Source organism: Orycteropus afer, unplaced genomic scaffold, assembly GCF_000298275.1.
Source record: "Orycteropus afer afer isolate SDZICR_OR568_19922 unplaced genomic scaffold, OryAfe1.0 scaffold00219, whole genome shotgun sequence".
NCBI classification, from domain to species: domain Eukaryota; kingdom Metazoa; phylum Chordata; class Mammalia; order Tubulidentata; family Orycteropodidae; genus Orycteropus; species Orycteropus afer.
Window position 1 is genome coordinate 1963748 of NW_006921806.1, and position 11877 is coordinate 1975624.

The window sequence follows — 11877 nt, forward strand, 5'->3', positions numbered from 1 at the left end:
TTACTTACAAAAGCTGGTCCATTGTCTGACCCTAACGTTCTAGGCATTCCATATCTGGGTACTATCTCTTCTAAAATCTTCTTGGCCACTACTACGGCTGTTTCCCTTCTAGTGGGGTATGCTTCCACCCATCCCGAGAAAGTGTCCACTAACACTAAGAGATATTTGTATCCATATTTACCTGGTTTAACTTCAGTGAAATCTATTTCCCAATGACGGTAAGGCTCCCTCCCCCTCCTCCTTGTACCTGCCTGTGTGTTCTTCCTCTTCTCTATTTTCATGACCTGACAGGCCCAGCACTGGTCCACCACACTCTGAGCCGCTTGCTTCTGATGGGGCATACGGATCTGCCCTTTGTCCAATAGCTCCAACATTTTCCGTTCCCCTAAGTAAGTCACTTGGTGGAGGTGTGTGAGAAGGTGCCATCCCAATCCTTCTGGGAGAATCAGTTTTCCCTCTGAGTCCATGTACCATTCATTCCGATCTTTTTCTATCTGTGGTGATTTCTCAGCCCACTGGACGTCCTCTCTGGAATAGTTGGGAGTAGGAGGAAGGGGTTCCAGTTGCAGGCAAGGTAAGTTAGTTATTAAAGTTCTTACCGTTTGGAGGGCAGCTCTCTTAGCTGCCTGGTCCACTGCTCGGTTGCCTCTTGCTTCAGGGGAGTGTCCTCTCTGATGCCCTGGGGTGTGGACCACCGCTACCATTCGCAGCCGGGTCACAGCTGATAACAAGCGAAGAATTTCCATCTGGTTCTTTATTTCTCTTCCTTCTGTGTTTTTGAACCCACACTCCCGGTAGATGGCGCCATGTATATGAAGAGTCGCATATGTGTAACAACTGTCCATATAGACTGTTAGCTTCCTTCCCTCTGCCCTTTCCAATGCCTCTGCCAGGGCGATAAGTTCAGCTTTCTGAGCGGAAGTTCCTGGCGGCAAAGCGTCCGCCCAAATAATCTCCTCCCGGTCATTTACCACCGCGGCACCCGCATACCTTAGTCCATCCTGTACAAAATTGCTTCTATCTGTGAACCAGATGAAGTCACTGTTTTCCAACAGGCAGTCTCACAAGTCCTTTCTGACCATATTTACCTCTGTGAGTATCTCTGAGCAGTCATGCAGAGGTTTATCTAGGTCAGGGTTAGGCAACAGGGTGGCAGGGTTTAAAGCTGCTGGGGCTAAGAATTTCACCCTTGGAGTGTCAAGTAATAGACTCTGATAATGAGTTAATCTGGCATTGGTTATCCATTTCCCCGGAGGCTGTTTGAGCACTCCTTCAGTGGCATGGGGAGTGGTTACTTTCAAAGTCTGTCCATGGGTTAACTTATCTGCAACTTTAGCTAGCAGAGCAGTGGCAGCAATAATTCTCAGGCAAGGGGGCCATCCACTGCTACTAGATCCAATTTCTTTGAAAGGTATGCTACTGGCCTCTTCCATGGCCCCTGTTGTTGTATTAGGACCCCCTTGGCTATTCCTTTTTTCTCATCAACAAACAGATGAAATGGTTTAGTGGGGTCAGGTAATGTCAATGCTAGGGCTTTAAGGAGTGCTTCCTTAAGTTCTTTAAAAGCTGAGTCCCTCTCAGGAGTCCAGTCCCACTCCGACCCTTCCCTGCTGAGCTCATAGAGTGACTTTGCTTTTGTGGCGAAATCTAAAATCCAGAGCCGGCAATAACTTACTGTTCCTAAAAATTCTCTCATCTGCCTTGGGCTTGTGGGTTGGGGAATCTGTAGGATCATCTATTTCATGGCTTCAGTGAGCCACTTCTGCCCAGCTCTTAACTTATACCCCAAATATGTGACTTCTGGCTTAGCTATCTGAGCTTTCTTGGCACTAAGTCCATATCCCAGCTCTCCCAGAGTGGTGAGCAATCTCCTGGTTGCTTTGAGACACCCTGCCCGGTTGGGGGCTGCTATTAACAAGTCATCTACATATTGTAGTAAGGTTATTTGCAGGTTTTGGCCCTGGTACTCACGTAGGTCGTCACTCAAGGCTTCATTAAACAAAGTGGGAGAGTGCTTGAACCCTTGGACGAACCTTGTCCAGGTCAGCTGGCTGAGGCTTTTATCCATCTCGTCAACCCATTCAAAGGCAAAAATGTCTTGGCTCTGCAGGGCTAGGGGCAGGCTAAAGAAAGCATCCTTCAAATCCAGGGTAGTATACCACACATGATCTGGGGGAAGATTGCTGAGCAGCATATAAGGGTTAGGGACTGTGGGATGTATGTCTTCAACTCGGCGATTTACCTCTCTCAGATCCTGCACTGGTTGGTACGCTCCCCCTGGTTTCTTTACTGGGAGGAGAGGTGTATTCCATGCAGACCAGCACCTCTTTAGTAGCCCTTCCAGTAACAGCCACCTGATATGGGGTTGTATGCCTTCCTGGGCTTCCCTGGGCATGGGATACTGTCGGACTCTTACTGTTGTGGCAGAGGGTTTTAAGTCCACAATAATGGGTGGTCGGTGTTTTGCCAATCCAATTCCTCCAGTTTCTGCCCAGGCTTGGGGGACTCTTCCAGCCACGGAGCCATATCCGTTAAGCCTGCACATTGGTCTTCTACATCTTTATACAAGCGGTATTCATCATGCAAGGTGACCGTCAGGACCTGTGGAGGGGAGCCTTCCCCATCGGTAACCTAGACACCATTTTTGTGAAAGAATATATGGTCTTGGGCTTTGGATAATAAGTCTCTTCCTAACAGCGGTGCAGGACAATCGGGTACAATTAAGAATGAATGGGACACTTGCTTAGTTCCCAGATTCACTTGTCACTGCGTTGTCCAATGATACCGCTTTGTCCCTGTTGCCCCCTGGACCAGGCTAGTTTTTGAAGAAATCTTTCCCTCCTTCTTATTTAGGACGGAGTACTGAGCCCCTGTATCCACCAGGAACTCTACTGGCTTCCCCTCCACCTTCAAGGTTACCCAAGACTCAGGGAGGGGTTCTGAGTCCCGTCTCCCCTAGTCGCTGTCCTCCCCTGCCACCAAAGTTCTAACAGGAGTAGGCTTTTCATATTTTTTGTTCTCTTTCTTTGGGCATTCATTCTTCCAGTGTCCAGTCCCTTTGCAAAATGCGCATTGGTTCGGGGCCAGAGGTGGGTCTTGGCGGGGCCTGTCATGTTGGTCTGGTCTCCTTCCTCTCCCTCTCCCTATGTCTCCCCGAGCTCCGGCAAAGAAAATCTTTGCTAACGCCTTCTGATTTTGTTTATTCTCTTTAGCTTGGAATTCCCTTTCCTCCCACCATATTCTTTCCTCCCTTTCCTCTGGGGTTTCTCTAGTATTATACACCCTTTCTGCTACTTTCATTAAGTCCTGTAGGGTCTGCTCACCTTATCTATCTTCTGAAGCTTTCTTCTGATATCAGGGGCTGCTTGGTTTACAAAAGATAGGACCACTGCTGCTCTACTCTCATCGGCTAGCGGGTCCATGGGAGTATACAGTCTAAACGCTTCCATCAACCTCTCTAGATATGCTGCAGGGCTCTCTGTCAGCCCCTGCCTGACTAGGTTTACCCTGGCCAAATTAGTTGGCTTCCTCACCACCACTCGGAGACCGGCCATTAGAATCTGGTGGTACTTTTGGAGACGCTCCCTACCTTCTGAAAGTTCAAAGTTCCAACTGGGACGAGATAACGGGAACCCAGCATCAATTAAATTCTGAAGCATTGTCGGTTGCCCATTATCCCCAGGCACATTTTTCCTGGCTTCGGTCAAAATCCTTTCTTTCTCCTCTGTGGTGAACAAAACCTGCAATAGCTGCTGACAATCATCCCAAGTGGGGTTATGAGTAAACAATATAGAATCTAACAAATTAATTAGGCTTTGGGGGTTTTCAGAAAAGGGGGCGTTTTGCACTTTCCAGTTATACAGGTCCGATGTTGAAAACGGCCTGTACTGCCAGGTTCTGCTTCCGTCCTCATGGGGCGGGCCAATCGCTCTGAGAGGCAGCGCCTGGACAGTACATGATGTAGCTTCAGCCTCCTGGGAGCCCCTCTGGTGTGGGCAGAGGCCGGAGGCTGGGCCCGTAATGACGGGTGGCACACTTGGAGCACTCACTCCATTCCCTCCTGATACTTGTGGAACCTGGAGAGGGTGGGAAGGTGGCGGAGGGGCATAGGGAGGTGGAGATACACCACTTTCTAGATCCATCAGATCAAGGTCAGCCTGAGAATTAGGCAAGACCAGTGGAACAGATGCTTGGGACCAAGGTTGTCTCGGTTTCTCCTTTTCGCTAGTCCCCAGTGAGGATGTTAATACCTTAACAGAGAGGTTCGGAAGAAAAGGTTTTAGCCATGGGGGTGGGTTAGTCACTATATCTTGCCACACTAAAATGTAAGGAAATTGGTCAGGGTGCCCACGGGGGCCTGGCACCTGGACTCGGTCGAATACGGCTGCGATCACCTTTCCATCCAGTGAGCCCTCCAGAGGCCACCCCACCTCAAGAGAGGGCCATTCTGAAGAGCAAAAAGTTATTAGTTTATTTTTCTTAATTATCACAGACAAATTAGATCCCCTGGTTTTAAACTCTGAAAAATGTTCAACCATCAGGGACAGAGGGGTAGTCTGTTTCTGTCCCATTTCAACCTCCTTTAAGAAAACACAGAACAAATAAAAGACAAGTGGCCACACAACAAGAGACACCTAAACAGACAGCACAAATATCCGACACCCAGCAGAGATCTCGTTCCAGTACCACAGATTGGAGGGGCCTCCCCCCTCCCCTGAAGTGGGCTGCTCTTACTAAAAAGCGCTCACAGCCTGCCTGTGAGTTGGGGAAGGGCTCCTTCCCCCACTCATCTGGCGCATCCGCCGGTTTCCAGCCTTTCCTGATGGACTAGTGTCGCTACGCAAAGGACGTATTCTAGTCCTGCCGGCTTCCTGAAACTTTCCTACTATCACATCGCAGGCAACTTCACTCGTTCCGAATTGTCCTTCCCGGCCAATGCACCAAATGTTGAGCCCAGAAAGGAATGTCGGCGCAAGGAAGCCACCACAGACACGATAATGCAAAAGCAAAAGGAAAGTTTATTAGCTAGCTTGAGCTAGGGTCCCTGCTCTTGCCAACGCAGTGGCCAAGGCAAAAGACCTCGTGCTCTTTTACTATCACATTTTTATAGGAAAAAAATATAGGGTGGAGTAGTACCAGGGCTAAGGGGTACAGATGATTGGTTGTTGCTAAGGGGTTTAGGGCAGGGATCTGAGATGTTGGGGGACGTGTTGGAATCCCCCGGCTCCAAAGTCTACTTAGGGAATTATTATCTAGGGAGGATGCAGAGCCCTGATACGTGGGAGACTTCAGGAGCCAGGTAAATCTCTGATACGCACTGAATCCGGAGGAAATCTCTGATACATGCTGAGTCCGGAGGGTAGATAAAAGCCCTGAGGTATGGGGAGTGTTAGAATCCCTGACACTGAAAGACTTCTGGTTAAAGATATACCTGGAGGCCATTAGGACTCAGGCCTCATATCAGGTCCAAGGACAGTGCTCCACTCCTGCTTCTTTCTTTATGGTAGTGAGTTCCCCCTTTCCACCTCTAGAGTGGCTATTCTTCTTCTTCTTCTTCTTTTTTTTTTTAATTGTGATTTGGGTGAAAATTTACAGAGCAAATTCACTTTCCATACAGCAGTTCACATACACTTTGTCTCATGACTTTGCCCACAATTCACCACAATGCAACAGCTCCTCTCCCACTTCCTCCTGACAGTCACCTTTTCCCTGTGTCCATCCCTCCATGCACTCCTGCCCCCTGAGCTGTCTCCCTGTGCCTACACAGCCCTTCTTTCTCCCATGATTGTTCTTTCCAAAGAATGTATCTACCTCAGGTCAATGTTAAACTCCTATGCCTGTCTTTTGTTTGGCTGGACGCCACAGGTGTGGGTTCAATACCAGACCTGAAGGGCAGCTAGGGGCCATAGTCTCAGTGGTTCCACCAAGCTCTATCAGACCAGCAAACCTGGTCCCCCCCCTTTTTTTCCCCAAATGATTTTGAGCTTTTTCCACATTGTTTTCCCTCTCTATCCAGGATCTCCTACTTAGATCCCCCTCCGAGTGGTTGACAGTGGTAGCCAGCACCATCTAGTTCTTCTGGTCTCATAGTCATGTAGGCTGTGGATCTCATGGTACACCAGTTGCTAGGACTCATTCTTTCCATTAATCTTTGGTTTTCTTCATTCTTCTTTGCTCTGGATGAGGAGAGGCCCATCATTGCATCTAGATGGCTGATTGCAAGCTTTTAAAATCCCAGTCGCTACTTGCCAAAGTAGGAGGTGGAACAATGTTTTGTGTAATATGTTATGCCAATTGAGCTTGATGTCCCCTGTGACTATGGTCCCAAGCCCACTGGTTCAACTGCTTGGTCGTTCTCAGTAGTTGGCTGTGACCAAGAAGTGACTACAACCTTGTCCCTTGTCAGCTCTACTATACCCCTGGGAATTCAGATCATACAAATACACTTATAGGACCATTGTCTACCAACCCTATACATGGTTTTGGGTACACTCCCCACTTCATAGACATACATATTAGTTCAGCCTGTCCACCCATCTATCCACCTGTATATCCATGTTTGTAGGGTGGTTCATTTTAAGCCTAGTGAATGGCAAAACTGACCAATCCCCATGATAGTGTTCTATACAACTTATTTCCAGGGTTCCACTCCAACAAGGATGCCGTATATCTTATATACATTATCAGCAAGCCATTCAGTATCCTTGGTGGGTCAAAAGCACCACACATTTGCATAGCAAATCATCTAGCAGAAGTCCCAAAGACCATGGCTAGAAGAACCATATTAAGTAATTCACTTCACCACAATTTGGCATGTGCAGCAGTAACCTATCATCAAATGGAAGTGCTGTATAGGAGGCTGACTTGAGCAAGTAGGCAAAAGTAAACTGCAATAGTAGGTGGCTCACAATCCCATTCAATTTCTCCTGTCATCCTCACGCTTCTATCCACTTCTACTTTTCCTGCGCAAAGCTCATTTGTGGACTTCCAAAATTCCCTACTCACCGTCACGTCTGATCAGAAAACTCTATTTGCTGAAGGAAGTGTGGCACTGCTTATTACCATGGAATTCCTTGTTCTTACCAAAGACTCTCCCCTTCACCTAGAAATACTTCACCTAATGAATGGTGCTCTGGTAGCATAGTGCCTAAGGCACTTGACTGCTAACCAGAAGGCTGGTGGTTCAAACCCACCAGCCACTCCTCGGAAGGAAGATTGGGCAATCCTACTTCCTTAGTGATACTGCCTCGGAAACCCAAGGAGGGGTCGCTATGAGTCGGGGCCGACTCAACAGCAAATAACAACAACAACAACAATGAATGGTGGAAAAGCCTGCTAAAGACTCAATCACAGTGCTAGATTGAAGATAATACTGTTTAAGATGGCATATTACAGGATGTGATATATGAATTGAATGACCAATATATGGTGCTATTTATCTCTTAGCCAAGACCCCTTGGCCTAGAAACAGAAGATAGAAATGGTCCCTTTAGTGACAAATAACCCATGAAAGAATTTCTGCTTCCCAACTGCAGTGCAGTAAATTTATATATCTCTTCTAGCCAATATCTTTGTGACTCCCACCAGATGACTGGGTCAGATTATGCAAATGTGAGGTACTTATGGCCCACCTTATTTACATTAGCAAATATTGAGGCCCCCGGGGATGGCCTCAGGGCCTCGGGCAGTCAGCTGCCACACCCAAGGCTGGTGGTTCAAACCCACCTGGCGCTCCCCACCAGGTAGCCGGGCCGTCTCTTTATAGGAGCTCTGGTAGCATAGTGCCTAAGCACTTGACTGCTAACCAGAAGGCTGGCGGTTCAAACCCACCAGCCACTCCTCGGAAGGAAGGTCGAGCAATCCTACTTCTGTAGTGATACTGCCTCGGAAACCCAAGGAGGGGTCGCTATGAGTCGGGGCCAACTCGACGGCAAATAACAACAACAACAATGTAAATAAGGTATATGGCACCACTGTGTGGGTTGTTGTTATTTGCCATCGAGTCAGTGGGACTGTGCAAATAAGATGTATAGAACTCTAATGTGGGGATTGGTCAGTCTTACCATCCCACTAGGCTTAAAATGGGCAATCTCAGTACCATCAAAAGAAGAATCAGGAGTGGAACACATCCTTAGATCCTTAGATCCTTGTGAAACCCAGTGCTATTTCCCCCACCCTGGCACCTGGATGGGAACAGATAGGTAGACTGGATTACCCCCAACTATTTCCCCAACCCTGGTTAAGACAGCTAATTAGATAAAACCCCTCAGGGGAATAAGTAGACTGGATTACCCCCAACTATTTTCCCACCCCAGGCAGATGAGTATTCAGTTCCTTAAAGAACTGAGTGGAAAACATTCCTTCTTGCAGATGTTGTTGTTGTTGTTGTTATGTGCCATCGAGTCGGCCCCGACTCATAGTGACCCCTCCTTGGGTTTCCGAGGCAGTATCACTACGGAAGTAGGATTGCCCAACCTTCCTTCCGAGGAGTGGCTGGTGGGTTTGAACCGCCAGCCGCCAGCCGTCTGGTTAGCAGGCAAGTGTCGTAGCCACTATGCTACCAGAGCTCCCTTGCAGATGACAGACTTGCTAAAAGTATTTTAGAAATAACTTGTAAATTAACTCTGGCCATGGACAATAGAAATGTTTTAGAAACAACTTGTAAATGAACTCTGGCCTGAGGACATAAGGGAACAAAAGTTAATTGCTGACCCTCTCCTCTCTGCCCAAGCCCCTATCAGCTGATAACAAGAAACTAGTGACTCATCCATCACCCATTTCACACCCAAATTCCTCAACCTTTTGTGAATATGCACAACCCCCTCTCCTGCAACCTACGAAAACTGTGTTTGGATGGCATCTCAGGAAGTTAAGATCTGGGTACTAACTACCCCTAACTCCTTGCACTACTGCTTTACAATAAATAATTTTCTCTCCTCTCAATCTTGGTGTGTAAACCGTTTTGGCCTGACTGCGCACCGGGCAGGGACCCGCACTGGACCTCCTTGACCTAGGAGACAGACAGAAGAAGCTATAACACTTGGTAGAGAGATGGAGGCAGCAGAATGAAGATATTGGCATGAGACAGAATAACTTCACAAGGGAGTGAGGGAGCTGAGTGCCTTTAGGCAGGAGGCTTGCTGGCAGAGTGGGATCCCTTTCTAGGAACCTATTGGCAGAGCTAAAAGAACTTTCAAACACTTTCTGAGGAGGGCAGAGACCAAGGCCAGGGAGAAATGGGCCTGTGGATGGCTGAGAAGAGGCTGTCCTGATTAAAGAACTGAATCCTGACTTTTCATCCTAAATTGTAACCTGTTATTTCCCCCAATATACCCCATAATCATGAGTATTGTTTTTTGAGTTCTATGTGGCCATTGCAATGAATTATTGAACCCAGCAGAGATGTAGAGAGTACTACTGTGAGGGATGTTGTTGTCAGAATTGGTAAAAAGGTCAGAGGATGGCAGCTTATCTGACCTCCACCTAATAGAAATCAGCCTTGGGCTGTTGATCTTGATTCTCCCCCTCATGAAGTTAGAGGTCAGATGCTGCCCCCACACCCTTTGTCGACCATCCTATGACTTTGGGCTCTGCTCTCCTAAGGGAGGATTATGTCACCAGATATGACAGTGGTCCCTAAACCAACAAGCAGGGACAAGGATTACTGTATTGATTGGTGCGATTGATCCCAATTGCCAAGAGAAAGTCAGGTGGCTGGTACACAATGAGGACAGGAAAATCTGTCTGGAATCTATTGGGTTCACTGGGTGTCTCTTGATTCTTAGTACTTTTAGGTTCACTTGTGAAAAAAAGGTAAATATGAAGTCCTATAAAAGCAGGGCCATTACAGTCTGAAGTCTTTAAGGAAGGTTTAGGTCATCCAACCAGCCAACGTGCCAATTGAGGGACACAGAAACAAAGATGGAAGGAGATGCTGTTAACTACAACCTTTATGTCTAGAGAAATGTTGTTGTTATGTGCCCTCGAGTCAGCCCCGACTCCTAGCGACCCCTCCTTGGGTTTCTGAGGCAGTATCACTACGAAAGTAGATTGCCCCATCTTCCTTCTGAGGAGTGGCTGGTGGGTTTGAATCACTAGCCTTCTGGCTAGCAGTCAAGTGCTTTAGGCACTATGCTACCAGAGCTCCTAGAGAAATAGTGAACCATTATTTTTGTTGTTAGGTGCCGTGGAGTCGTCTCTGGCTCACAGTGACCATATGCACAGCAGAACCAAACACTGCCTGGTTCTGTGCCAGCCTCACAATCCTTACTGTACCTGAGCCCATCATTGCAGCCACTGTGTTAATCCATCTCAGTGAGGGCCTTCCCCTTCGTTGACCCTCCACTTTACCAAGCATGATATCCTGAATCATAGCACCTTTATTTTAATGTATGCATTGACCATCTGCCCCTCTCATCTCTGCTGATTTTCTGTGACATGTTATTGGTGCATTATCTTCATAGGTCACCAAATCATAAGGAAGCAGATCCAGTCCTGATGGAGAAGTCTGTTTATTACCTGCAGAGCCCAGACTATTGAGATAGATATGACACCTCATGGGACTTTGGCAAGAGGACTCCATCTTATCTCTTATGAAGAGTATTTCTCTCATGCCAGAGAGGTGCATTAAAATATTTTTTTTGGAATTAAACATGGGGAGAAGGGTGAGAACAACTGCTGAGTAGCAAAAGAGGTAGGATGTGCTTCTCATTTGCCTGTGTGCTTTCAGATGGATTTTTTTCCCCTTTCTGAGCTGTGTAGCAGGGATGCAGCCTCTGCAAAGTATCTTTCCCAAGCTCCGTTGTCTAGTTTTGGTGAACAGGCAGGCAAGAGAGAAGAGATGGGCATTTTCCTTTCTGTTTGCCTCAGGCAACATCTCTGGCTACCTGTGCATTTCATTAGTGGGTTCAGCTTTGCCAGATATGCCCAGGGTCCTCCAGCCTCAGGGGTCATAGCAACTTTTTATTCATTTTTTTTTTCTTCACTTTCTGCTTCTTTTTTTTTTTTCTTTAAATTTTATTTTGTTGTTGTTGAGAATATATACAGCAAAATGTACACCAATTCAACAGTTTCTACATGTACAATTTAGGGGCAACTTTTTATTCTTGCTAGTCTGTGGGTTGCCTCCCCATCCTTATTGTGTCAGCTCTTCCAACATCAGGGCCATCAAATCCTTGTATTACATTTCCTGTTTGAAAACCTAGAGTGATTTCTGTCCCAAGCCTGGGCTCTGACTGAATCAATACCTTGTGTTCGTTCAATAAAGGCATTTCTGGGCAAAACTTATTGGTCACGATATATTTATTTTTCCATACTTCATTATGAAAGTTTTCAAACAATATATCTACTAAATAGATTCAATATTTTAGAGATTTTGCCATGTTTGCTTAATCCATACGTATGTGTAAATGTGTATGTGTGAGAGAATATACAAAAACTTTTGGCCAAGACATATCAAAGTTGCAAAACCATACTTCTTTACTCTTAAATTTAATTCAGCATAAGACTAAGAAGTATTCCCTTACATAATGATCACTCCTATAAAAATTAATAATAATTCCCTCAAATCTACTATACAGTACATACTCAAATTCACCCAGTTATGCCAAAAGCTTTTTTAAAGCTGTTGTCCCCCCCACCTACACACACATGATTTAGGAACCAATCAAGTTTCACAGGTTTCATTTGGTTATGTCTTTATATTCTCTTTTTGTTGTGCCCAGGCTGTAAAGGAGAATTTCGGAAGAGAAGAAGACGCCAACCCACGCCAATGCAAATGCAATAGGACAGTTTATTAGCTAACTTAAGTCAGGGTCTTTGCCCTTACCAGGTCAGTGGCTTAAGCAAAAGACCCCGTACCCCGTTTCCTTCTTCAAT

At 46.5% G+C, this 11877-nt stretch overlaps 1 protein-coding gene across 1 annotated transcript in view; it reads right to left on the reverse strand.

Annotated features, from left to right (window-relative positions):
- Positions 1-4799, reverse strand: part of LOC122150748 — a 27006-nt gene extending 22207 nt beyond the window's left edge. Inside the window, 6 exon segments of the mRNA XM_042782024.1 lie at positions 9-1387; positions 1390-2505; positions 2544-3326; positions 3329-4076; positions 4251-4447; positions 4787-4799. Coding sequence (XP_042637958.1) covers positions 9-1387; positions 1390-2505; positions 2544-3326; positions 3329-4076; positions 4251-4447; positions 4787-4799 — 4236 coding nt within the window.
- Positions 4800-11877: the final 7078 nt, after the last annotated feature.